The sequence below is a fragment of the Bubalus kerabau genome, chromosome 23 (assembly GCF_029407905.1).
Source record: "Bubalus kerabau isolate K-KA32 ecotype Philippines breed swamp buffalo chromosome 23, PCC_UOA_SB_1v2, whole genome shotgun sequence".
NCBI classification, from domain to species: Eukaryota; Metazoa; Chordata; class Mammalia; order Artiodactyla; family Bovidae; genus Bubalus; species Bubalus kerabau.
The window spans coordinates 28,309,057-28,336,410 of NC_073646.1; the positions used below are offsets into that span (position 1 = coordinate 28,309,057).

Below are 27,354 nucleotides of genomic sequence, written 5' to 3' on the forward strand. Positions count from 1 at the left end.
AGTAGATAAATTCATTGAGCCAGAAAGTAGATTAGTGGTTGCCTGGATATAGAGGGAGGCAGGGCAGATTGGGAGTGACTTTTAACAGGTATAGGGCTTCTTCCTAGGGTGATGAAAATGTTTTGGAATTCATGGCAATGGTTACATAACATTGTGAATATACTAGAACCCACCAAATTTTATACTTTAAAATGATGAATTTTGTAATGTAAATTTTATCTCAATTTAAAAGAGCCATTCTGGAAAAAAAAATCAATGTAATTCACCATAACAACAGACTAGAGAAGAAAAATGTAATAATCTTAACAGATATGGAAAAGAATTTGACAAAATACATGCTTTCATGATGTTCCCAGCAAATTAGGAATTAAAAGGAACTTCCTTAACCTGAGAAAGAGCATTTAAAACAACAACAACAATAACAACCTACAACTCGCGTCATATTTAAAAGTAAAAGAGAATTTTTTTCCTAATTGGAAACAAGGCAAGAATACCCACTTTCAGCACTCCTATTCGATATCATACTGGAAGACACAGCAGTCCAATAAGGCAAGAAAAGAAAAGAAAAAAGGGCACGCAGAATGGAAGGGAAAAAATAAAGCTGTCTCTATTTACCAATGACGTGACTGTTTGCCTGGGAAGTCCCAAAAGATCTATTAAAAAAATTATGTAACTAATAAGTTATTTCAGTAATTTCTCAGGATACAAGATCAACATGTAAAAATCAGCTGTGTTTCTAGGCCTGCAATGAATATTTGGAAATTTAAATTAAAAAAACGGTATCATTTACAGTAACACCAAAGACCATGAAATGCGTGCGTGCGTGCATGCTAAGTTGCTTCAGTCATGTCTAACTCTTTGCGACCCTATGGACTGTAGCCCACCAGGCTCCTCTGTCCATGGGATTCTCCAGGCAAGAATACTGGAGTGGGTTGCCATTTCCTTCTCCGCAGGATCTTCCCAACCCAGGGATTGAAACTGTGTCTCCTGAATCTCCTGCACTGGCAGGTGGGTTCTTTATTATTAGCACCACCTGGGAAGCCCAGACCATGAAATACTTAGGTATAAATCTAATAAAATGTGTACAATATCTTTATCCTGAAATGTACAAAACACTGATGAGAGAAATCAAAGACCTAAATAAATGGAAAGATAAACTGTGTTCATGGATTGGAAGACTCAATATTGATAAGATGTTACTTCTCAAATTGATCTATAGATGCAACACAATGCCAATCAAAATTCTAATTTATTTGTAGAATTAATGAGCTGGTTCTAAGATTTATATGGGAAAATCAAAGAAAGTAAATATTCAAAACAGGTTTGAAAAAGATCTTAGGTAAATACTCATAGGTATTTAGTGGAAGATTCATAGACTACCTGAATTTTAAGACTTCCTGTAAAAGTTGCAGTAAGCAGAACAGTGTGGCAGGAATATCAGAGAAACAGAATAGGCCTCAAGTAAACTGATACATATATAGTCAATTGCTTGTCAATAAAGACACAAAGATAATTCAATGGAGAGTTCAATGGTGCTGAAACAATTGAACACCCATAGTAAGAAAACAAAGCAAAACCTTCTACACATGTCTTGTCAACTGATCCATGTTAAGATTAATTCAAAATAGATTATAGAGCTAAATGTAAAATCTGAAACTATTATACTTGTGAAAGAAAACATTAGGAGAAAATTTTTGTGACCTTGCATTAGTCGAAGAATTCTTAGATATAACACTGGAAACATGGCCCATAAATTAAAAAAACGATAACTAAGAAAAGTTTTGCTCTGTTTATTAAGAGAATGAGCAGATAAACTACAGACTGGAAGAAAATATTTGCAAATTTTCCTTCCTTTTTAAAAATGACCTATTTGAAATAAAATAAAATTACATATCTGACAAAAGACTTATATCCAGAATACATAAAGGAGTCTCAAAACTCAACAAGAAGTCAAATAATTCAATTAAAAAATAAGCAGAATATTTGAGCAGACACTTAACCAAAGAAGATATATGAATGGCAAATAAGCACATGAAAGAATGTCCCATATCATTAAATCATCACAGAAATGCAAATTAAAACCATAGTGAGATACAATTGCACACCTATTAATATGATTAACATAAAAAAGAAATAAATTTGCAATATCAAGTACTGGCAAGGATGTGTGGCAACTAAAACACCCACACATTGCTGTCAGAATGGAAAAATGACTACTTTGGAAAAGTTCATCAGTATCTTATAAAGTTCAATATAACTCTTAGGTATTTATCCAGGAGAAATAAAAATAGACATTCACATGAAAACCTGTATTTAAATGTTTTTAGTGGCTTTATTCTGGAGAAGGCAATGGCACCCCACTCCAGTACTCTTGCCTGGAAAATCCCATGTATGGAAGAGCCTGGAAGGCTGCAGTCCATGGGGTCCCTGAGGGTCAGAGACAACTAAGTGACTTCACTTTCACTTTTCACTTTCATGCATTGGAGGAGGAAATGGCAACCCACTCCAGTGTTCTTGCCTGGAGAATCCCAGTGACGGGGGAGCCTGGTGGGCTGCTGTCTATGGGGTCGCACGGACACGATTGAAGTGACTTAGCAGCAGCAGCAGCAGGGGCTTTATTTATAAATGCCCCAAATTGGAATCAACCTGAATATCCCTCAACTGGGGAATGGATAAACAAACTGTGGTACATCTGCACAATGGAATACTTGTCAGAAATAAATCAGAACAAATTAATGATACATGCAACAACATAGATGAATCCCAAATGCTTACTCTAGTTGAAAGAAGCCAGATCTGAAAAGCTACCTACTGTGTAATTCCCTTTATATAACATTCTGGAAAAGGCAAAACTACAGGGACAGAAAACAGATCAGTGGTTGCCAGGGGCTGATGACTGAGGAAAGAGGTTGATTACGGCAAAAGGGAATATTTTGGGGGTGAGGAAACTGTCCTGAATCTTGACCATCGTGGTAATTACATGACTTTATGTGTTTGTCAAAACTCATAGAAACTAGTAAAAAGCTTGAATTTTATTATGTGGAAATTATACCCAATAAACTTGACCTAAAAGCAAAAAAAAATCCTATTGACTTTATGATGAAGCTTAAATGCCTTTATTGAACTATGGGGGAGGAGACGGGGGCGGGGGGCGGGGTGGGGGGGCTTCCCCGATGGCTCAGCAGTAAAGAATCCTCCTGCAGTGCAAGAAACACAGGAGACATGGGTTCGATCCCTGAGTGGAGAAGATCCCCTGGAGGAGGGCCTGGCAACCCACTCCAGTATTCTTGCCTGAGAAATCCAGGCAAGAATCTATTAAGATCTCCTGGGGAATTCAGGCAAGAGTCTCCTCTGTATGGAGAAAGGAGCGTGGCGAGCTGCAATCCATCGAGTCGCAAAGAGTCGGACACAATTGAAGCGACTTAGCACTCCAGTGTTCTTGCCTGGAGAATCCCAGGGACGGGGAAGCCTGGTGGGCTGCCGTCTATGGGGTTGCACAGAGTCGGACACGACTGAAGTGACTTAGCAGCAGCAGCATGCACATGTACAGAACGGACTATCAGGAGGCTTCCCTCAGAGGCGTGTGGGGCAGAAATCAGACAGTAGTGAGTCACTGTCTTGATGCCATCTGCACTTTTCCTTCCTTGAACTTGCCCCACAAATTAGAAATTTCCATATACATCTCCCTTTTATCTGGTACTGTTCTCCCTTCCAACCTCCTGAACTGAAAGCCTTGAAGGCACGGTCTCTACTACCCAGCCTCACACTCAGCAAAGAGCGACCCTTTGTTTGTTGAATGAATGAATGAATGACTAAACGGGTGATTTCTATGGATGAAGTCTACCCATTTACAGAGAACATATCTTGATATTTTTTGAACATATTTTAAAATTCTTTTAAAACATAAACATTATTTCTCAATATCATGCCAAAAAATTCCTGTAACAATAGTTATTTTTCATCCAAGCCAGTTGATTCCTTATTAGCCAGACTGCCAACTTTGATTTACCCCCTAAAGACTTCCAACATATTGAAAGGATATCCCGTGTAGTCTTCCAGGCTTTTCTCTCGATATTTTTTTTCTTTTTAATTAAAAAAATTTTTTATTTTATTTTTGGCTGCTCTGGGGCTTAGTTGCAGTGCGTGGAATATTTCATAGCCGCTCGAGGACTCTTTGTCGCGGGTGCAGGCTTCTCTCTAGTTGTGGTGTGCAGTACTTATGGTACTCAGTAGTTATGGTACTCAGGCTCAGTTGTCCCGCAGCATGTGGGACCTTGGTTCCCCAGCTGAGGATGGAACCTGCTTTCTCTGCATTGGTAGGTGGATTCTTAACCACTGGACCACCAGGGAAGCCCCTGTCTGTATTTTCAAATCCAGCTTCTTTGCTACCTTAATCATCTCCCTGGAACACGGTTTAGGGTGAATCCTCACCACCGCCCATCAACTCTATAACAGGCTCTTCAGCTGGCAGTACATTCAAACAAGGATTGATCATGAAACAGGGAGAGGATCTCATCCACTCCAAAGGGCCTTCCTCAGCAGGTGTGATTTTACATCCCAGGGAGAAAACCCCCATGCCCTGTTTTAGGTGGGAAGAGGTATGTGATCTTGGCCTTATCTCTTTCAGATTGGCTCCTACTTTGGGGCCTCCCTCTGCTCCGTGGATGTCAACAGAGATGGCAGCTCCGACCTGGTCCTCATTGGGGCCCCCCATTTTTATGAGCAGATGCGAGGGGGCCAGGTGTCCCTGTGCCCCTTTCCCCGGGGGGTGAGTAGTGATGAGACCCAGGCTGGGTGGGGTCTGGCTGTGGGATGGAAGGGTCGCCTGGGGTGGGACCTGACACTGTTTTTGTTCTGCAGAGAGCTAAGTGGCAGTGTGATGCTGTCCTGCGAGGGGAGCCAGGCCACCCCTGGGGCCGCTTTGGGGCAGCCCTGACAGCGCTGGGGGATGTGAATGGGGACAGGCTGGTGGATGTGGCCATTGGGGCCCCGGGAGAGCAGGAGAACCAGGGTGCTGTCTACCTGTTCCATGGAACCTCAGAACTGGGCATCAGCCCCTCTCACAGCCAGGTGAGGCCGGATCATCTGTCCCTTTCTAAACCAACGTTCCCTCAGCTGCCAGGTCAGTTCTCCCAGAAGCCCTTTTCAGAACCTTCAAAAATAATACACACTTCACAGAAAAGATTCATTCTGACCACAACTAGAGGAGGTGCACAGGGCCAACATCACTGCTGCCACTTTACAGGAGGGAAGATGAAGGCTCAGAGGTAATGAATGGTGAGCCGGAAGTGTTAGGACGTAGACGTTCTTCTCCTCTGAATCTCAGTCTTCATAGGATGACCAATAGACCTGGTTTGCCCCACATCTGTCCTGGTTTGGGGCTTCCCTGTTGGCTCAAATGGTAAAGAATTTGTCTGCAATGCAGGAGACCCGACTTGGGAAGAGCCCCTGGAGGAGGAAATGGCAATCCACTCCAGTATTCTTGCTTGGAGAATTCCATGGACAGAGGAGCCTGGTGGGCTACAGTCCGTGGGGTTGCAAAGAGTCAGACACGACTGAAGCATGTATGGACAGAGCCCCAGGCATCAGTATAAAAATTTCCACTTTATTAAGAAAAAATTCAGTATATAGTGAACATCCATGTATTTATAAGCTAACATCTACTATGAATATTTTATTAGATTTACTTTTTCACATCTCCATCCTTGTATTCATTCTTTTCTACCTGTTCATCAGTTCATCACATTTTAAAATGCGTTTCAAAATAATTTGCAACACCAGTCCAACTTCACCCCTAAATGCCTCACCATGTATATCATTAACTAGAATTTAATATTTGCTTACCATTATTTTTAAAATAAAATGTATAGACAGGAAATGCACAGATCTTTGGCCAGTCGATGAATTTTGAAAAATATAACCCACAATCCTGGGAATTCTCTGGTGGTCCAGCAGTTATGACTCAGTGCTTTCACTGCCATGGCCTGGGTTCAATCCCTGATTGGGGAACTAAGACCCTGAAAGCTGTGTGGTGACCAGACAAACAAAAACCAAACAAACAACCCCCAATAATTCTATGAAGGTACATGCCTGTAAAATTCCATGGACAGAGGAGCCTGGCAGGCTACAGTCCATGGGGTTGCAAACAGTCAGACCCAACTGAGCAATTTCACTTACCGTACCGAACATCATGATCACTTTAGAAAGTTCCCACCTGTCCCCTCCCAGTCAATTTCTGACCCCACTCCATCCTAGAGGAAGCTACTGTTCCAATTATTTTCCACCATGGATCAATTTTGCCCGTTCTAGGGTATGGACTATGATGCTATGTCAGCCCTAGTATTTTTCACATACTCCTTTTAAAAAAATAATTCTACTTATTTATCTATGGCTGCACTGAATCTTCCTTGCTTTTCCGGTTTTTCTCTAGTTGTGGCCAGCAGGGGTTATTCTCTAGTTGCGATGCGTGGGCTTCTCACTGCAGTGGCTTCTCTTGTTGCAGAATACAGGCTTCTAGGGCTCGAGATCTTCAGTAGTCACACGTTCTTTAGTTACAGCCCAGCACTCCTCACATTCTTCCCTCTGTGTCACGGAACCTCTTTCCACAATTTTGTGATTATAGTTAAGCCTTTTTCTCATTGGCATCTGTTGTTTCTTTGTGTAAATGGGATTTGAAGGCTCTGGTTTTACTCTATTTTTATTACAACTCTTTACATGCTTGTATAAGTTAAAAGATCTAAAGTAAACAGCAAAAGCCCTAGCTCCTTCTGCCCTTTTATCTTTACCAGAACTTGCCCTGGAAAGGAAAACAAGGGTAAAGGGAGGGTCCACACATTCACCCACCCTCACCCACACCCCTGTACACCCATCCCCACCCATCCCCACACCCACTCACACCCACACTCAGACCCACCCATAGCCCCCATACACCCACATCCACTCACACCCATACACACACTCCCACTCCGCTCACATTCTCCTCTCCCACACCACAGACTTTGGAATTAAAAATAAATGCAAAAAGGATCATGCAAGCTTATTGTTTTACTGTTTGTAATTTTTACTTGTTCTTTTTCTATGACTGGAACTGTGGTGGTCAGTATTTCAACAAGCAAGTGTCCTATGGATTTCCCAACTACCATATTATATAATTTCAAAACAAAGCTTCCTCCCAATAGGATAAAATAATTTTTTCTCAAAAAAATTTGCAGTATAATATATGTTCAGTAAACACACAAATCTTAAGTGCTGAATTTTCACATCTGTGAACCCAAGTAAGCACCACCCAGATGAAGATATAGCACATTTCCAGTGTCCTGCACTTCCTCATTCTTCTTTCCAGTTGACAACTTCACTTAAAAAATGGCAGTAAAATATACATGACCTAAAACTCACCCCCTTAACCATTTTTAAGTGTACACAATTCAGTGGCATTAAGTATGTGACAAAGTCACTTTTAAAATTTCTTAATATATTTGGCTGTTATCCTTTCAGTTAGACTATTTTTTGGGGGGGGGGCTCCAAAATCACTGCAGATGGTGACTGCAGCCATGGAATTAAAAGATGCTTGCTGCTTGAAAGAAAACCTATGACCAACCTAGACAGCATATTAAAAAGCAGAGACATTACTTCACCAACAAAGGTCTGTATAGCCAAAGCTATGATCTTTCCAGTAGTCACGCATGGATGTGAGAATTGGACTATAAAGAAGGCTGAGCACCAAAGAATTGATGCTTTTGAACTGTGATGTTGGAGAAGACTCTTGAGAGTCCCTTGGACTGGAGATCCAACCAGTCCATCCTAAAGGAAATCAGTCCTGAATATTCACTGGAAGGACTCATGCTGAAGCTGAAACTCCAATACTTTGGCTACCTGATGTGAAGAACTGACTCACTGGAAAAGACCCTGATGCTGAGAAAGATTGAAGGCAGGAGGAGAAGGGGGCAACAGAGGATGAGATAGTTGGATGGCATCACTGACTCTATGGATATGAGTTTGAGTAAGCTTCAGGAGTTGGTGATGGACAGGGGGGCCTGGTGTGTTGCAGTCCATGGGGTTGCAAAGAGTCGGACATGACTGAGTGACTGAACTGAACTGATCCTTTCAGTGTTAATTTTCCACATAGATTGAAGAGTCAAAATTGTTCCTAACAGCTTATTATGAAAAGTAACAATTTTCATACCCACACTGTGATTTCCTCTTTGTTTTTCCTCCTCTTGAGGAAACCACTTTCAGCTCTTTCAATGATTCTCCGTACTTGCCAAGGACACAATTATATTGCTGCTGCTTGATTTTTGTTTTTGCGTTGACTTCCTACTATGGAAGGTGAGGACTGAGCTCTCTTTGAGGCCTCTCTTTTCAGATATTCACATGCTTTGCATCCCACCCCCACATTAAATTTATATGATAAATTTGGTTAGGTCAATACAGAGTGTTTGCATTTTCCTGACCACGTAAGAGAGATCCAGCTGAATCAAGAGATTCAGCTGAGTCAAATAGTATACTGTCTCTTCTTTCCTGTGAAGCTTCTTATTTTCTCTGGAAAACCCAGCAATTATGGAAATTTTTTATATCATCTCAAGGTTGTGGTTTAAAGCTGAATAATTACCCTAATTTTTGAAGAAATTGTGGGAGGCGTGACTTGAGTGGAGCCCAGACAATCTCTCCTTGGGTCACCCTGGGAGACTGAGTGACTCTCTTCTCTGTTCTTTCCCACCTCTTTCTCACCTCCTCTTTTCCACGGTCAGCGGATCACAGGCTCACAGATCTCCCCCAGGCTTCAGTATTTTGGGCAGTCACTGAGCGGGGGCCAGGACCTCACAATGGATGGACTGGTAGACTTGGCTGTCGGGGCTCAGGGGCATGTGCTGCTGCTCAGGTGAGAGCATACCAGGTATCTTCTTTTTAAGGAGTGTGTTTGCTGTACGATGGCCCCTGATGGCCCTCTGGCTTCCCCCCAGGTCACAGCCTGTGCTGAAAGTTGAGGCGACGATGGAGTTCACACCCAAGGAAGTGAAGAGGAACGTGTATGAGTGTCGTGACCCAGTGGTAAAAGGCCAGATTGCTGGGCAGGTCAAAGTCTGCCTCCAAGTTCGCAAGAGCACATGGGACCGACTGGGAGAAGGTGAGGCTGGGTGGGTGAATTTCAAGAGGTTAAATGACTGGGGACATTGATGGGCTCTGATAGCCTTCTTCAAGCTTGGATGGAATAAGCAGATGGTTCCCCTGCTAGGGCATGGGTGGGGAGGCCCAGAAAACACCACCAAAGAAGTAAGTCTCTGGCACTTCTTTACAGTCTCAGTTCTCTATAGAATGAAGGGCCCCACCCTGTGAACTAACCAGATATATTTTTTTAACTGAGAGATGGGCGAGGAGCTTGGCAAGCTCCATAGTCCATGGGGTTGCAAAGAGTTGGACATGACTTAGCAACTAAGCAGCAACAATAATTTGTTCAAAGGGGAGACTGAGTTGATTAAGCTAAACACAAACTCACAAAGCATTCAGACATGTATTTTATCACAACTAACTTGACTCCCTCCCTCATCTCTATTCTGAGTGGCATTGTGCTTGGGGTGAGAAAGAGTAACGGTGGTTCTAGAGAGAAACAAGGGGAGGAGATAAAATTAGTTTTCTAGCAATAATCTTACTGGACTGAGGAGATAGCAGTCAGCGTTCGGGCAAACAACATGGCTAGAAATTGAGAGTGAAGTCTTGGAGAGTAGAGAATTACAGAGAAGATCCCCCAAAATCTACATGGAAATTCCATACAAAGTCATTGGCTGACTTCTAAGTCATGCATTTCCAGGTCAATACTTCCAGAAACTCAGTGGAAGACAGCAACTGGAGAGCTAATGAGTTGAAAAGAAATCCAGCTGCTGGGGAAGCAGAGATTTGAGTGGGACCTTGAAAAACACCTTGGTCCTTCTATTGGGAAAATGTCTATTGAGACCGGCAAGCAAGAGAAACAACAGACAATAGATATAGACCCACAGATGATTCAAATATTAGAATTATCAAATCAGAATTTAAAATATAACTAAAATTAATATCTTCAAGAATAAAGAGGAGAGGATGGAGAACTTCATTAAAAAAATCTGGATTTCCTAAAAGTTCAATGGAAACACTAGCACTGAAAAACAAATAGAATGGAATTGAGAATTCAATACATTTAATAGCAGATTAGGAGCAGAACAAACAGATATACATCACTATATATAAAATAGGTAAACAAGGATTTACTGTATGGCACAGATAATTATATTCAATCAATATCTTGTTTAACCTATAATGGAAAAGGAGCTGAAAAATATGTATATGTATAACTGAATCACTTTGCTGTATACTTGAAACTAAAACAACACTGTTAATCAGCTATACTTCAATATAAAATAGAATTTAAAAAAGAAATGGTGGTAAAGACTTTTCTAAAACTGGTGAAAGACATCAAGATTCTCTACCAAGTCAGAGCAAGATAAATATAAAAGGAACCATAAATTGGTACATTACACCAATGCCCACAACACTAGACACTGTACCATCCCAAGGTACAAACTGCTGAAGAACAAAGACAAAGAGAAAAAAGTGAAAAGCAATATACTTTAAAAATATACTTAATTTTCTAGCTTGTAATAGAATAGGTATTAATTACTGAGCATTTATTATGTGGCAGGCACTATGCTAAATGCCTCATAGGCACAATTTTATTTTCACTGTTGGAAAGAAACAATTATTATCTTCAATTTAAAAATAAGGAGGAACTTCCCTGGTTGTCCAGTGGTTAGGGCACTGCGCTTCCAATGCAGAGGCCAGGGTTCGATCCCTGGTCAGGGAATTAGATCCCGCATGCTGCAAAAAGACCCCATGTTGTTGTTCAGTCACTAAGTTGTATCTGACTCTTTGTGACCCCATGAACTGCAGCATGCCAAGCTTCCCTGTCTCTCACCATCTCCCGTAGTTTGCTTAAATTCATGTCCATTGAGTTGGTGATGCCCTCCGAACATCTTATCCTCTGTTGCCCCATTCTCCTCCTGTCCTCAATCTTTCCCAGCCTCAGGGTCTTTTCCAATGAGTTGGTTCTTTGCATCAGGTGGCCGAAGTGTGGGAGCTTCAGCTTCAGCATCAGTCCTTCCAATGAATATTCAGGGTTGATTTCCTTTTGGAATGACTGGTTTGATCTCCTTGCAGTCCAGGGGACTGTCAAGAGTCTTCTCCAGCACCACAGTTCAAAAGCATCAGTTCTTCAGTGTTCTGCTTTCTTTATGGTCTGAGTCTCACATCCATACATAACTACTGGAAAAATCATAGCTTTGGCTAGATGGACCTTTGTCAGCAGAGTGATGTCTCTGCTTTTTAATATGCTTTCTAGGTTTCTTCCAAGGAGCAAGCATCTTTTAATTTCATGGCTGCAGTGATCGTGAAGCCCAGGAAAATAAAATTTGCCACTGTTTCCACAACTGAAAGATCCTGTGTGCTGCAATTAAGACCTGGCTCAGCCAAATCAATACAGAAATAATTTTTTAAAATAAGGAAATGAGAGACACAGGGAGGTCAGCTAATGTGGCCAAAGTTGGACAGTTGGGTAGCAGAGGAACAGGGCCACCACCTCTTGCCAGTCTGACTCCAAAGCCAGGCTCCTTAACACCATTCTTCCCCACCCCTTCAGGAGATACCCAGAGCACTATCACCTATGACCTGGCTCTGGACCCAGGTCGCCCCCATTCCCTGGCCATCTTTGATGAGACACAGAACAGCACACGCAGACGTGTAGAAACGCTGAGGCTGAGTCAGAAATGCGAGACCCTGAAGCTCCGGTTACTGGTGAGTAGGGGGTGACCATCCTCCAAGCAGGGGGTGGGCTTGTGAAGCTGAGAAGCCTGGACCACCAACCCCTCACTGTCTCTCAGGATTGTGTGGAGGACTCAGTGACCCCCATTGCTCTGCGCCTCAACTTCTCTCTGGTAGGGGAGCCTGCACACAATTATGGGGGCCTCAGGCCAGTGCTGGCTGTGGACGCTCTGAGACTCTTCACAGCCTCGGTGAGTCGGGAGGATCCCCTGAAGCGGGAAAGGGCAACTCACTCCAGTATTCTTGCCTGGAGAATCCCACAGGCAAGAAGAGCCTGGCTGCAGTTCATGGGGTCCCAAAGAGTCGGACACGACTGAGCAACTAACACTTTCACTTTATTTCAAGATTTCACTTTGCTGTTTCGTTTTACATCCTGTCCCGATTTCCTTTTGTTTTTCTCATATTCTGTGTTTGGCAGCTTCCCTTTGAGAAGAACTGTGGCAACGACACCGTCTGCCAGGATGACCTCAGCATCACCTTCAATTTTATGGAGTGAGTTCCCTGTCCTCTTTTTTACCCCCAAAACTGCACCATGACCTGGCGCTCTGTTCTCCTCCTGGCCCCCAAGGGAGCCTGGCACAGAGCAGCTGCTGACGCCTCATCCACTATCTTCTCTCTCCCAGTGTCTGTGCCTCCTTCCCTCCAGAGCACATTCACTGCAGGGAAGCCCCCAGCCTCTCATGGCCTGGCTTCTTCCTTCCACAGCCTGGACACCCTGGTGGTGGGTGGACCCCGGGACTTGAACGTGACGGTGACTGTGAGAAACGAGGGCGAGGACTCCTACAGAACTCAGGTCACCTTCTTTTACCCGTCTGGCTTGTCCTACCGGAGGGTGTCAAGCAGCCAGGTAGCCAAACCCTTCTCAGGCTCCATCTGACTTTGCTTGCCCCGCCCCCGTGGCTGCCGGTTGACTTCACCAGCTCTGCCTCCCTTGCCTTCCAGAACCAGCGCTCACAACGATTCTGGCGCCTGAGCTGTGAGTCTGATGTCTCCACCGAAGGGTCTGGAATCTTGAAGAGAACCAGCTGTGGCATAAACCACCCCATTTTCCCAGACAACTCGGAGGTCAGACTGCTGGCTCCTCCTCCCTTTTTCTCCTTTGTTTTCTTCTGAATTTTTCCCTAGTTCTTCTCCTTCTTCCCACACTGCATGGCTTGTGGGATTTTAGTTCCTGGACCAGGTATTGAACTCAGGCCCTTGGCAATGAAAATGTGAAATCTTAACCACTGGACCATCAGGGAATTCCCTTCTCCTTCTTCTTTTTAAAAGTAGATCTTTCTTTCTCTCTCTTTTTTTTTTTTTTGAAAAAAAGTTTTGCTGAGATAAAAATCCATCTACCATTACAATACACCCATTGGGCTTCCCTGGCAGCTCAGACAATAAAGAATCTGCTTGCAATGCAGGAGACCTGGGTTTGATTCCTGGGTTGGGAAGATTCCCTGGAGAAGGGAATGGCAACCCACTCCAGTATTCTTGCCTGGAGAATTCCATGGACAGAGGAGCCTAACAGGCTATATAGTCCATGGGGTCACAAAGAGTCAGACATGACTGAATGACTAACACAAACATTCAAAGTATGTGGTCCAGGGACTTCTCTGATGGTCAAGTGGTTGAGAATCTGACTTGGAATGTAGGGGACACGGGCTTGATCCTGGGTTAGGGAACTAAGATCCTATGCCACATGCCACTGGGCAATCTAAGCTCAAGTACCACAATCTAAGCTAGAGAGTCCACACACCCCAAGACCTCATGCAGTCAAAAATGAATAAATAAATAAACTGAGAAAAGTATACAATCCAATGGCTTTTGAAATGTTCACAGAGTTGTGCATTCATCAGTGCGATCAATTTTAGAGTATTATATTTTTAATTTAATGTTTAAAATATTACTTATTTGTTTGGCTGTACTGGGTCTTAGCTGTAGCATGTGGGGTCTTTGCTGCATCATGAAGGATCTTTCAATGCATCTCATGAACTCTCTAGTTGTGGTCCACAGGCTCAGTAGTTGTAGCGCTTGGGGTTAGTTGCTCCAAGGCATGTGGGATCTTAGTTCCCCGACCAGGTATTGAATTTGAGTCCCCTGCATTGCAAGGCAGATTCTTAACCCCTGGACAGCCTGAGTCCTAGAGTATTTTATAAACCCCCCCCAAAACACCTTGCTCCCCTTGGCCATCAGCCCATGTCTTCCCATCTGTCCCAGTTCTAGGCAACCACTAATCTATTTTCTGTCTTGAGATTCACCTATTCTGGATATTTCATATAAATGGAATCATACAATATGATGGCTTCTTTGAGCATCACGCTTTCAAGGGTTACCCATGTTGCAAGATGTATTAATACTCTGATTCTTTTTATTGCTGAATAACACTCTGTTGTATGGATGTACCACATTTTATTTACCCATTCTTCAGCTGATGAATATCTGGGATGTTTCTTCTCTCTTCCTCTTGTCACTGTCTCTCCTTTCTCCAACTCCAGATCACCTTTAATGTCACATTTGACGTGAATCCTGATACTTACTTTGGAAACAAGCTACTTCTCAAGACCAATGTTACCAGGTGAGCTATGCCTGGCTTCCTACCACATATCAGTTTTGAGGTCCCAGCCCCATGCTGATGGTAGACCAATGCCCTCTCCCCACTGGTTCTCCCTTCAGCTCATTCATTCACTCAAGAAATGCCAACTGAGCACCCACCCCATGCCCGGCATGTTGCCCAGGGCTGATGGGATAGCAACAGACAAGATGGCTGTGGTTCCTGCCTCAAGGAGGTTATAATTTAGTGGCAAGGATGGACAGGAAAGTTGATGATTACCATACAGTATGAAATGAATGATGTCCAGTGTTGTTGAGAGCTTGGTGTTCAGAGAGGAAGATTCATTTGGGCTGTGAGTTAGCCGAAAAAAGTGAAAGAAATTGTTAGTCTTTCAGTCATGTCCGACTGTTTGTGACCCCATGGACTATAGCCCACCAGGCTCCTCTGTCCAGGGAATTCTCCAGCCAAGAATACTGGAGCAGGTAGTCATTCCCTTCTCCAGGGGATCTTCTCAATCCAGGGAACAAACCCGGGTCTCCTGCATTGCAGGCAGATTCTTTACCATTTGAGCCATGAGGGAAGCCCAGCAAAGGCACAAATTGAAGGTGGGCATGAATACAGAGAGAAGGAAGTGTGGACCAAGCCATGCCGGGATACGGCAAATGTCAGGCTAAGTTTGAGCTCAGGAGGCAGAGTTGAAGGACTAGATTAGATATGGCCCATTTCATGTAATGACCGACAGGTGCTATTAGGGAGTTTGCCATTGAACTTGGGAGGGACAGGATGTGATCACCTTTGCATGCTAGAAAGATCTCTCTCCAGGAGGGCAGGGGATTAGGGCAGGAGTGATTTTGAGTTCAGGGGACCAGTGAGAAAAAGAAGGTGCTCCAGGCATCCATCCAGGTGAGTTGGGATGGGCCTGAACTCCACGGGGCAGCCCTGGGCTTCCCTACAATCTCTATTTCCTCTGTTAGATTTAAAGGACAGTGTTTAAGATGCTGAGAGGACAGGACTCAGTGGTTGGTTGGTGCTAGAGGGTAAAGGAGAAATAGGAGAAGGAAAGGCTGATTCTCAATTCTCAAGAGCTGGTCAGAGCTCTCTGTTTCCCTTCAGTGAGAACAACATGCCGGGGAACAACAAAACTCAATTCCAGCTGGAGCTGCCTGTGAAATATGCTGTGTATATGGTGGTCACCAGGTACTGGCTTCCGCGGCTTTTTGCTCTGCCTTCACCCCTGGGCTGGACATGGCGCATCGAGCATCTGTGCGCGAGTCTGTGCACGTGTGCTTGTGTGTGTCTGAAGTTATGTGTGCACACGTGTGCATTTGTGTGTGTGTGTTGGGGGCCAAACTGGCACACGATGCATGTCCCCCGACATGGTCCTTGCACACCGTCGTGCTCTCGCTCTCTCAGTTGCATTTCCTGTGTGCCTGTTTACCCCTTAACACACTTAGCCCGAGACCCCCTCCCAGGACTCCCCTGATGTTCTGTCACTTCCTGCCCCTTCTTCTTTCTCCCATCAGCCTTGAGGCCTCCACCAAATATCTCAACTTCACAGCCTCAGAGAAGACCATACACGCTATGGAGCATCAGTATCAGGTGGGGAGTGGAGAAGGAGCCTGGGGAGGGAAACCAGGATGACAGGAAAGAACAATGGGGAGGGACTTCCCTGGGGTCCAGTGGTTAAGACTCCGTGCTTTGACTGCATGGGACACAAGTTTGATCCCTAGTCAAGAAACTAAGGTCCCACATGCCTCAGGGCAAAAAACCCAAACGTAAATCAGAAGCAATATTTTAACAGATTCAATAAAGACTTTTTAAAAAGTTCCACTCTTCCACTGCAGGGCACACGGGTTCGGTCCTTGTCAGGGAACAAAGATCTCACATGTTGTGTTGTCAAAAAAAAAAAAAAAGAATGAAAAAAAAAAGAACGATGGGAGACATGCATGAGGTGCCTGCTTTGGGCCAGGCTCTCTTCTAAGCTTGCTCTGACTCCTCACACACACACAAGCACGTGCATCACACATGCACACACACACATGTATATACATGGGACTTCCTCGGTGGCTCCGCAGTAAAGAATCTGCCTGCAATGGAGGAGACCAGGTTCAATCCCTGGGTCAGAAAGATCCCCTGGAGGAGGGCACGGCAACCCCCTCCAGTATTCTTGCCTGGAGAATCCCCATGGATAGAAGAGCCTGGCAGGATACAGTCGATAGGGTCACAGAGAGACTGAAGTGACTGAGCATGCATGTGTATACACACATGTATGTAATTACTTTTTTCTTCATCTTCCTAATGACTCTGTGATGGAGGCATTGTCGTCTCCCCCAGTTTATAGATGAAGAAACTGGGGCTCAGAGAGGTTAACAGAACACGCCCCCCGGTGTCACCCTTAGTAAGTGGAAGAGCGGCTGCTTACGACAGCCTGTTTGGCTCAGGAGTGGTATTTAACCACTACACTCTCCTACCTCTCAGAAAGCATCAGAAGGCAGGGTGCTTGGGTCTGTGAGGCCTTATTCAGTCCTGGGCCCCTTCCCAGGACTCCCCTGATGTTTGGGAGTGGGAAACCTGATTCTAGTTGCTGGTGGGGGTGGACAAGCCAGAGCCCTGATACCCACCCTTCCCCCACCATGCAGTTCAACAACCTGGGCCGGAAGAAACTGCCCATCAGTGTGGTCTTCTGGATCCCCATCCAGCTGAACAAGGTGACCGTGTGGTCCCAGCCCCAGGTCACCTTCTCCCAGGTAAGCCCAGACGGCTCTGAGGAGTGGGCCCAGCTCCTCCCTCCACAGCCCCCTGGTCTTTCCTAAAATCGTTTCTGCTTCTTCTGTTGGATTGTGGAGCCATTCCTGACCCTCTCCTGACCTGGAGGGTGGACCCAGGAGCCTCACTTCAATCCCTTCCTCACCGTGTCCCTTTTCCTCAGGACGTGTCCAGTGGATGTAACACCACAGAGGTTGCCCCTCGTCACTCTGACTTCCTGGCGGAGCTTAAGAAGAGCCCAGTGCTGGTGAGACTAAGCCCCGGCCTCAGGGCTGCACGCAGACTCTGTGCCACCCCCTCACCGTGCCCAGTACCACCTCTCAACTGAGCAGCCTGGGCTCACAGGGCAAGTCCTGCATCCAGCTTTCCTGCTCACCTATCTCTTCTCCTCCCTTCCCCAGAACTGCTCCGTTGCTGTCTGCCAGAGAATCCAGTGTGCCATCCCATCCTTTGGCATCCAGGAGGAGTTCAAGGTCACCCTCAAGAGCAACTTCTCATTTGACTGGTACATCAAGGTCTGTGGGGGCCCGAGGCTTGGCTGGGCATGAGTCATGATCCTTCAGGGCCTAGGGGTCCAGCTCCCATCCTCTCTCTCTCCCACAGACTTCACACAACCACCTTCAAGTTGTGAGCAAAGCGGAGATCTTATTTGATGAGTCAGAGTTCACCCTGCTTCCAGGGCAGGATGCATTTGTGGTGGCCCAGGTATGTGTCTGGGACACAGCGCGACCATTAGAGGCAGGAGAGGAGGCTGGGCTTGTTGGGGAGAAAGAAGAATGGGCAGGAGGAGTGAGCGCTGGGCCTGGAGGGGACAGGGGACAGGGAGGGGTTAGTCATGGCATTCAGGGAGCACACAAGGTCTGACTGGGGAACCCCCAGAAACCCAGAGTCTTTCTCCTCTGATGTACCCCTCCGCCTCTCCCTGCTCCAGACAGAGACCAAGGTGGAGTCCTACGAAGTACATAACCCTGTCCCGCTGATTGTGGGCAGCTCAGTAGGGGGGCTTGTGCTCCTGGCCCTCATCTCTGCTGGTCTGTACAAGGTAACTCCCCCGGGACCCTCTTCCTGCCTGCTCCCCTCCCCCACCCCACTGCTTCTCACTCAGCACTGTCAACTCCCACTTCTGCTGCCAGTTGGGTGACCTGGGGGGGGGGTGTCACAGAACCTCAGTTTCTTCAGCTGTACAATGAGACTAAGTGTAAGTGAAAGTCGCTGTCTTGTCTGATTCTTTGCCACCCCATGGATTGTAGCCCACCAGGCTTCTCTGTCCATGGAATTCTCCAGGCAAGAATACTGGAGTGGGTGGCCATTTCCTTCTCCTTCCTGACCCAGGGATTGAACCTGGGTCTCCTGTATTGCAGGCAGATTCTTTACCATCTGAGTCACTAGGGAAATACCCATTTTGTGGAGGTCATTGGCTTCATAACTCTAGAGAACTTAGAATGGTCTCTGGTACAATTGCTATATAAGGAGTAGTTCTTCTTATGCTTTCTATTTCTTTCCTTTCCCAGTAGCAATGCCCTTCCTGTTCCACTTTCCCCAGGGCTCTTCTACACCCTGCCGTGTTTTTTCTTTGCATCTCTTGGTCCCCCAGTCTCCCTGCCTGTCCTGCATGGCTTTCACCCACCCCCTTCCCCCAGCCGGGTGCCCTCACTCACTTGCTTCTGCCTCCACAGCTCGGCTTCTTCAAACGACAGTACAAGGACATGATGACTGAACCTGGTCCCGATGTGGATACCCCCCAGTAACAGCTCCTTCCCCACAAGTGGCCTCCCTTGCAGCAGACAGGACGTGATGGGACCAAAGAGCGGGTGCCCAGGCTGCTGGATGGACACCTCTGTTAGGAAATCGGGGCTGTGACGTTTCACTCAGGAGCGACCTGCTTGGGTTGCCATTCTCATCCATGTGCACAGGCATGTGTGTGTGTATGTGTGTGTGTGTGCACATGCATGAGTGTGAGTTGTGTGTGTGGCTTAGATTGCTCTTGAACCAAGATAAGTGCCTTCAGCACAAGGTCTGGGGCCAAAGGGGGTTGCTTGGGCTTCCTTGTGTGGGAGTGAAGGTGCCACTGGTTCTTCCTTGGGGGCAGAGGTGATGGTAGCTCTTGCGGGTGAACACAGAGGGAAGGCCAACAGATCCTCCCGCGCTTTCCCCTGAAGGAAGTAGGACCTACTTTGGTGGGTGAGCCTGCAGGCTGGCAGGAGCCCAAGCAGCTGGGGCTGAGCCCGCCAGCAGGAGCCTGTCTGACCATTCCACACTAGAGCTGATATGTTCAGTGCACAAAGGTGTACCTCTCTTTGTGTATTCACTTATTTATTATTTTAATGGTACTTTTATTTTTTGAATAGATGAACCTGTCTGTAGTATCAAAGTCAAAAAATGTGTAAAGGTGTATGATGAAAAGGTTCTCCTTTCCACCCTGATCTCCCGGCCATTCAGGTCTCTTGTAAAGGGTAGTCCAGGTTATGTGTTTGGAGGTCTCCTTTGCTAAGATTCTTTTTTTTTTTTTTTAAATCTCTTTTTATACAATGATTCTAGGGATATGCAAACACATACACAAATTTTTTACACAAATGGCAGCATGCATTATTTATACTGTTCTACATCTTGCCTTTTTCATGAATATGGCTCTGACATTGTTTTTTTTATCAAGATGTAAAGTACGTTCTCATTCTTTTATATAGTGGCTCTGTATTCTACTATGTGGGTGGATCCTAAGCCTGGGAGGTACATTGTTTCCAATCTCACAGTGACAAAAATGGTGGATTAATAAATTGAATGTATGTGGTTTTTGCGTATGTGTAAGCTAATTTATAGGATACATTCGCAGAAATTTGAGTTCTCTGAGAGGCAATCCCAAGAGAAGAATTTGAGTGAAAGATGCTTATTTAAGAGAGACCCCAGGGAATACCAGTAGGGAAGGAACGTGAGCTGGGAGGGAAACGCAGGCAGTAAAGGGTGTATTACAGAGGTACCACTACGAGCTTGTCGAGTGTAACTCGGCTGGGGAGGTCTGGGAGATAAAGTAGAACCCCCACCTTGACGCTTCCTACCTGTGCAGAGAAGGTACACAGACAGATACACCATGTTGTTCAGTTGCTAAGTTGTGCCTGATTCTTTGCAACCTCATGGGTTGCAGCACACCAGGATTTTTCTGTCCTTCACTGTCTCCTGGAGTTTGCTCAAATTCATGTCCATTGAGTCAGTGATGCCGTCTAGCCGTCTCATCCTCTGTCATCCCCTTCTCTTCCTGCTTTCAATCTTTCCTGGCATCAGGGTCTTTTTCAATGGATATACCATGCCCCATAGTTATTGGCTGAGAGTTGCTCTTAGTGGAGAAGGAAGTGTTAATTCCCTGACACCTCCAGCCAGACCTGAATGGAGGCAGAGCGGGCTCTGGTGGCCAGAGAAAGGGCTGCAGATGCTGCCGGTTGGAAGTCCACCAAGGGAGCATAGCTGTGCCCTGGCACGGCCTGCAGGGATCGGGGCAGGGCACGAATAGCACTTGCTTTCCCGAGTGTGTACAGGTGAAGTTTTGTTGCCTGTTTCTAGGTAGCCTTCCCTCCTCTGGGGAGTTCTCCCGCTGCCCTTCTCCCAACCTTCACCAACGCAGCACCCACCACTCTGCCCTTAGTACCCGCCCTACTTGTCACACCAGTCCTGCTAAGTGGCCATATCTTGGTATTTACTTTGAATTTCACTTTCGAGGAAGCTGAGGCTTTGCAAGATTATCCTAATTGCTTGAGGTCATACGCTAAGTGGGGCTTCCCTGGTGGCTCAGATGGTAAAGAATCTGCATACCATGTAGAAGACCCAGGTTCAATCCCTGGGTCAGGAAGGTCCCCTGGAGAAGAGAATGGCTACCCACTCCAGCATTCCAGCCTGGAGAATCCCATGGACAGAGGAGCCTGGCAGGTTACAGTCCATGGGGTCACAAAGGGTCAGACGGGATTGAGCAACTAACACTTTCACTTTTCATACAGATAAGGAAGTGGTGGAGGTGGGATTCAAACCTGGCTCAGTCTGATTCCGTAGCTTTTCTCTTTTGCTGTCCTGACGGCGTCAAAGGAATGGCCTGCAGCAGGCATGAGGGAGGTTGATAAAAATGGCAAGTACATGCAGTTCATTGAGAGACAAGGAAGTTATGGCTTAGATGGACATCTGCTCCGGATGATTTAGGACGGAGGGCAGGTGAGGGAAGATTCCTGGGGAAGGCGATCCCTGACTCAAGTAGGGGCAGGAGCCTTCCAGTCAGAGGGCAGCAGAGTCGGGGCTGGAAGAGTGGGTGGGAGCCTGGGCATATGTGCTTTGTGAGCCAGAGTGAGGAGTTTCAGTTTTATTCAAAATGCAATAAGATGTCATCGAAGGGTGACCCATAAGACAATGGCCCTTTGTATCTTTGTTGCTATTCAGTTGTTAAATCATGTCTGACTCTTCGCAACCCCATGGACTATAGCTCTCCAGGCTCCTTTGTCCATAGGATTTCCCAGGCAAAAATACTGGAGTAGGTTGCCATTTCCTTCTTCAGGGAATCTTCCTGACCCAGGGATTGAACCCATGTCTCCTGTATTGACAGGCAAATTCTTCACCACTGAGCTACCAGGGAAGTCCACCTTGAAATGGTTCTACACAATTTCTTTTTCTGACTTTAGAACCCTTAAAATGACTTTCTTCTTCCTTAAATTGAAAGAAAAAGGACCTCAAGATCTCCAGAGTCCTTAACTGACCCAGGAAAGGAGAGGGCCTCTGTACCTCCAGGCAGCAGTCCTTGGACAAGCAATCAAGGCTCAAAGTCCACATAGCCTCTTTGCATTGGAAGCTTGTGTTGAATTTAGCCAGCTAGGAGCTTAATGGTGGGTTAAAAAGTAAATTATTTCTAGTGACAAATTACCCTAGCATGACCCCAAAGTTACTAATAAACAGGGCCATAAATCTCTGGTGAAGAAGCAGATAAACCTGGGAAAGTCTGTCCTTGGTTTTACTTTTGGGGATCCCTTGGTTCAAAATAAATCTCTGCAACCTCCAGCCTTCTTTTCTTACTTAGCTGTTGTTTAGTTGCTAAGTCTGACTTTTTGTGACCCCTGTAGTATGCCAGGAGAAGGCAATGGCACCCTACTCCAGTACTGTTGCTTGGAAAACCCCATGGACAGAGGAGCCTGGTAGGCTGCAGTCCATGGGGTCGCTCAGAGTCGGACGCGACTGAGCGACTTCACTTTCACTTTTCACTTTCATGCATTGGAGAAGGAAATGGCAACCCACTCCAGTGTTCTTGCCTGGAGAATCCCAGGGACGGGGGAGCCTGGTGGGCTGCAGTCTATGGGGTCGCACAGAGTCGGACACGACTGAAGCGACTTAGCAGCAGCAGCAGCAGCAGTAGTATGCCAGGCTCCTCCGTCCTCCAGGATCTCCCGGAGTTTGCTCAAATTCAAGTCCATTGAGTCGGTGATGGTATCTAACCATCTCATCTTTTGTTGCCCCCTTCTCCTCCTGCCCTCAGTCTTTCCCAACATCAAGGTCTTTTCGAACGAGTTGGCTCTCTGAATCAGGTGGCCACAATACGGGAGCTTCAGCTTTAGCATCAGTCCTTGCAAGGAAGGAATATTCAGGGTTGATTTCCTTGAGGATTGACTGATTTATCTCCTTGCAGTCCAAGGGACTCTCAAGAGTCTTCTCCAACACCACACTTCGAAAGCATCAATTCCTTGTTGCTTAGCCTTCTTTATGGTCCACCTCTCACATACATACACGGTTACTGGAAGAAACATAGCTTTGACTATGTGGACCTTTGTCAGCAGAGTGATGCCTCTGCTTTTTAACATGCCATCTAGGTTTGTCATAGCTTTCCTTCCAAGGAGCAAGTGTCTTTTAATTTCATGGCTGTAGTCACTGTCCATGATTTTGTGATTTTGCAGCCCAAGAAAATAAAATCTGTCTCTGCTTCTACATTTTCCCCATCCATTTGCCATGAAGTGATGGGACCAGATACCATGATCTTAGTTTTCTGGATGCTGAGTTTCAAACCAGGTTTTTTACTCTCCTCTTTCACCGTCATCAAAAGGGTATTCATCTTTAGTTCCTCTTCCCTTCCTGCCATTAGAGTAGTATCACCTGCATATCCGAGGTTGTAGATATTTCTCCTGGCAATCTTAATTCTAGCTTGTGATATTAATACTTACAGTTTAGAAAAGAGATTTCTAACTGACAATCCTTGGGGCAAATCCAGCCTTCAGGTTTTATTTAGCACTCCTGGTTTTGTTTACTTGCTTTTGATTAGTTCCTGACCTTTTAAAAGGGAGAGGTTTCTCAGAGAAATTCAGATTTATGGTTTCTCTTGAAAAATGGGAAATGTTTGACAAAACAAGGTGACAGCTTGGCAGAGTCACCCTGTAAGCAGGGCAGCTCACTCCATGGACCACTCGTGCCTCTGAGGCCCAGCCTGTTATATTTAAGGGGACCTCTGAGGCCCTGTGTGCACTGGCCTCTGCTTACCTCTATAGCTCATCTGCTCCTGCCCTCCCCTCTCAACCTCATGTGTCTCAAAGGCATCATAATTAGGCTGACCAACTAGGACCCTTTTGAAAGTGAAGTGTGTTAGTTGCTAAGTTATGTCTGACTCTTTGCAATCCCATGGATTATAGTCCAACAGGCTCCTCTGTCCATGGAATTCTCCAGGCAAGGATACTGGAGTGTGTTGTCATTCCCTTCTCCAGGGGATCTTTCCAAACCAGAGATCGAACTCAGGTCTCCTGCATTGCAGGCAGATTCTTTACTATCTGAGTCACCAGGCAAGACTTGAAAATGAAAGGGAATGTGATTAGTAATTACATTGGGATTGAGGCCTCAACATGATCTATTGGGACGGATCAGCATGTACCTGTGTTCCCCCATACTCTCTCTCAATCCCAGTCTTTGCCCACACGGCACCAGACTCACTTCCTTAGGACAAGATCTGGAACCTGGAACAATTGCTAAATATATGTGTTAAGTAAATGAATGAATAGGCTTGGATTACCCAGTTTTCTGTTCTCAAGCTCTCTACCAGAAGACAGAGCTCTCAAAAAATCTGTTCCCCAGACTTTCCTGGTGGTCCAGTGGTTAAGTGGCCTGTCAACGCAGGGGACACGGGTTCCACCCCTGCTGCAGGAAGATTCCACATGCTGCAGGGCAACTAAACCTGTGTGCTACAACTGCTGAAGCCTGTGTGCCTTAGAGCTTGTGCTCTGCAACAAGAGAAGCCACAGAAATGAGAAGCCCACGCACCACAACTAGGGAGTTGCCTCCGCTCACTGTAACCAGAGGAAGCCTGCATGCATCAATGAAGACACAAAGTAAGTAAAAAAGTAAGTAAGCCAAAAGTAAGTAAAACCTGTTTTCCTGCATTCTAATACATTTCTTCAGGCTCGAATAGTATCTGACTATATGTGGGTGCGCTTAGTCGCTCAGTCGTGTCCAACTCTTTGTGACCCAATGGGACTACAGCCCACCAGGCTCCTCTGTCCATGGGAATCTCCAGGCAAGAAAACTGGAGTGGGTTGCCATTCCCTTCTCCAGGTGATCTTCCCCAGCAAGGATCAAACTCAGTTGTCCTGCATTGCAGGCGGATTCTTGACCATCTGAGCCACCAGGGAAACCCTACTATATGTGACCACTTCACATTTGCTAAACAGAGAGACTGAATTCACAAATGGACAGTGGGTAGACACAGAACTCTGACCCCACAATCTGTAGCAACCAGCTCAAAAAACTCACCCATCATCTAGGGGAACCAGTTCAGGAAGCCAGCCTGCTACCTGTCCATCAGACTAGACAGTCATGCCGTCTCACCTCTGTGGGCTGCAGCCATGGCTGGGAACTGAGGGCTGACCGTGGAGCATCTAGATGGGAGTTGGAATGGTCTCTTGAAGAGAAATCCAGGAGATAAGGCTTATCACCAACACTTCAGACCCAACCCCTCTTACTCAAACCACCTCATTTCTGCTCTTTCTTGTTTCCCAGTGACAGGTTTTCTTTTCCCTTTTTTTCCCCACAGAATTTAGCTATAAATGAAATATGAAGATTTTGTTTTCATTCCAGCGAAATCTCTTGTCAGCTGTGAAAGTTTGAGCAAAGACAATCCTTTTGCTTTCTCTGTTTTTTTTTTTTTTTTTTTTTTTTTGCCCATGCTCGAGTGCCCAGCTTCTTCCTCTTTCTTCACTCATCCTTATCTTTCTGGCACTTTCCTCCTCCACCAGGTGTGTGTTTGCTATGTCCCCTAACATCCTTCTATTCCTCCACTTAATTGCTGCAGCCTTAACTCAGCCTAAACATATTGCTGTTTTATCCCAAGTTTGCCCCCAAATTCAAGTTAGTCTGCTTCCTGGAAAGGCTGCTTCTGGCTTGTTCAGAGGCAGCTTTCTGATTTTTTCAATTACTGGGCGGGCCACAGGGGGATCTGGGCTGAGCACTCAGTCCATGAACTTCAAATCTGTGCAGATGCTCCTGGTGTGCACACACCCACCCATCCATCCATGGGCAAATTACCTGCCCTTCCATTACCCATCCATCCACATACCCAACAGTAGGGCCTCCTCCAGTTTTGATGCCCATCCTTGGTGAGACATGGAGAAAGAGCATCTTCTCTTAGTTCCCAGCCAGAGGGCATCACCTTTAATTCTCCACAAAGGAAGACAGACTGGGAACCCCCCTCCCCATCAGCTGATAGCAACTGCAGCATCAGAGGGAGGCAGTGCTATTTTCCTCCCACATGACTGAGCTGCAGCAGAGACTAGGATGAAAGTGAGAGAATGAGAGAAAGTCGCTGAGTCATGTCCGACTCTTTGCGACCCAATAGACTATACGGTCCATGGAATTCTCCAGGCCAGAATACTGGAGTGGGTAGCCTTTTCCTTCTCCAGGGGATCTTCCCAGCCCAGGGATCAAACCCAGGTCCCCTGAATTGCAGGCAGATTCTTTACCAGCTGAGCCACAAGGGAAGCTCAGAATGGGAACCGCTACAAATTATTTTCAAGGGAACACATTCGCTTTCCCTTGAAAGTGCTGAATCAGTACCCAGAATCAGTGCTGCCGTTTCCTCTTTTTAATGATTTTTTGATGTGGACCATTTTTAAAAAGTCTTTATTGAATTTGCTATAATATTGCTTCTGTTTTGGTTTTTTGGCTACCAAGCATGTGGGATCTTAGCCCCCTGGCCAGTGATCAGACCCGCACCCTCTGCACTGCAAGGTGAGGGCTTAACCGCTGGAACGCTGGGCAGGGCCCAGCACTGCCTTCCTTTAACTTCGTGCATGCATCAGATATTGATGGGGTACTTCCTGGAAGAGCACAATCCCTACATTGAAGAGGTCTAAAGTCCCCATTTCAGTCCCTGGCCCATCAAATTATTCCTTTTTTTGTTTGTTTTGGTCTAAGCTTCTTCTTCTGAGACCCACCAAAGCAGAACTAACCACTTTCTCCAGGTCACTCTGAGGTCTAGCAAAACTTCTATTTGAATGCATCAGACTATTGTCTCCCCTGTAGGGTATGATCTCTCTGAAGGCTAGCTCCCTTTCCTGTGTGTTTTGCTTCCCCAGCAGCCGACCTGCAGCCTGAATCACATGAGCAGCTCCTATGTATGGGATGAATGGTTGAGTGAAACAATGCTATCCAGGCTGGAGGTGGGGGAGAGAGAAGGGAAGTGACATTATCAGCAACGTGGGGAAACCTTCAGCATCTTGAAACCTGTCTTCACCTTGTACTAGCTGGGCAAACAGACGCAAATGACTCAGCTTCTCTCTGCCTCACTTCTGCATCTGTGAAATGGAATAATAGCAGCCCCGTTCCCCTAGGACTGCTGTGAAGATTCAATGAACTAATAGATGGAAAGTGCTCAGTGGTATAAATAACCCATTGGAAAACTGCACAGAAGACCTAAATAGACATTTTCCCAAAGAAGATATATAAATGGAATACCGGCATGTGGAAAGATAGTCAACATCACTAATAATCAGAAAATGCAAATCAAACCCACAGTGAGATTTCACTTTCCACTTGTCAGAATGGCTATTACTAAAAAGACAACAATTAAGTGGTGAGGAGGATGTGGAGAAAAGGGAAGCTTCATGCAATGTTTTTGCTGTTATTGTCGGTGGTGGCAATGTATATTGACATATGGAAAACAGTATGGAGGTTCCTCAGAAAAGTAAAAACAGAACCACTAGGTGATCCAGAAATTT

General features: G+C 45.7%; 1 protein-coding gene and 1 non-coding gene across 2 annotated transcripts in view; both read left to right on the forward strand.

Annotated features, from left to right (window-relative positions):
- ITGAM (integrin subunit alpha M) overlaps window positions 1-20,038 on the forward strand; it is a 37,261-nt gene extending 17,223 nt beyond the window's left edge. Inside the window, exons 13-30 of the mRNA XM_055562046.1 lie at window positions 4,628-4,768; window positions 4,861-5,070; window positions 8,748-8,878; window positions 8,961-9,124; window positions 11,663-11,817; window positions 11,904-12,035; window positions 12,263-12,336; window positions 12,550-12,691; window positions 12,787-12,909; window positions 14,322-14,401; window positions 15,491-15,574; window positions 15,901-15,976; window positions 17,017-17,124; window positions 17,307-17,390; window positions 17,545-17,658; window positions 17,747-17,848; window positions 18,075-18,185; window positions 18,820-20,038. Coding sequence (XP_055418021.1) covers window positions 4,628-4,768; window positions 4,861-5,070; window positions 8,748-8,878; window positions 8,961-9,124; window positions 11,663-11,817; window positions 11,904-12,035; window positions 12,263-12,336; window positions 12,550-12,691; window positions 12,787-12,909; window positions 14,322-14,401; window positions 15,491-15,574; window positions 15,901-15,976; window positions 17,017-17,124; window positions 17,307-17,390; window positions 17,545-17,658; window positions 17,747-17,848; window positions 18,075-18,185; window positions 18,820-18,891 — 2,103 coding nt within the window. The 3' untranslated portion in view covers window positions 18,892-20,038. The remainder of the gene's footprint in view (window positions 1-4,627; window positions 4,769-4,860; window positions 5,071-8,747; window positions 8,879-8,960; window positions 9,125-11,662; window positions 11,818-11,903; window positions 12,036-12,262; window positions 12,337-12,549; window positions 12,692-12,786; window positions 12,910-14,321; window positions 14,402-15,490; window positions 15,575-15,900; window positions 15,977-17,016; window positions 17,125-17,306; window positions 17,391-17,544; window positions 17,659-17,746; window positions 17,849-18,074; window positions 18,186-18,819) is intronic.
- On the forward strand, window positions 10,760-10,831 carry TRNAG-UCC (transfer RNA glycine (anticodon UCC)). The gene has a single exon. It is a non-coding gene; the product is annotated as a tRNA-Gly (tRNA).
- Window positions 20,039-27,354: the final 7,316 nt, after the last annotated feature.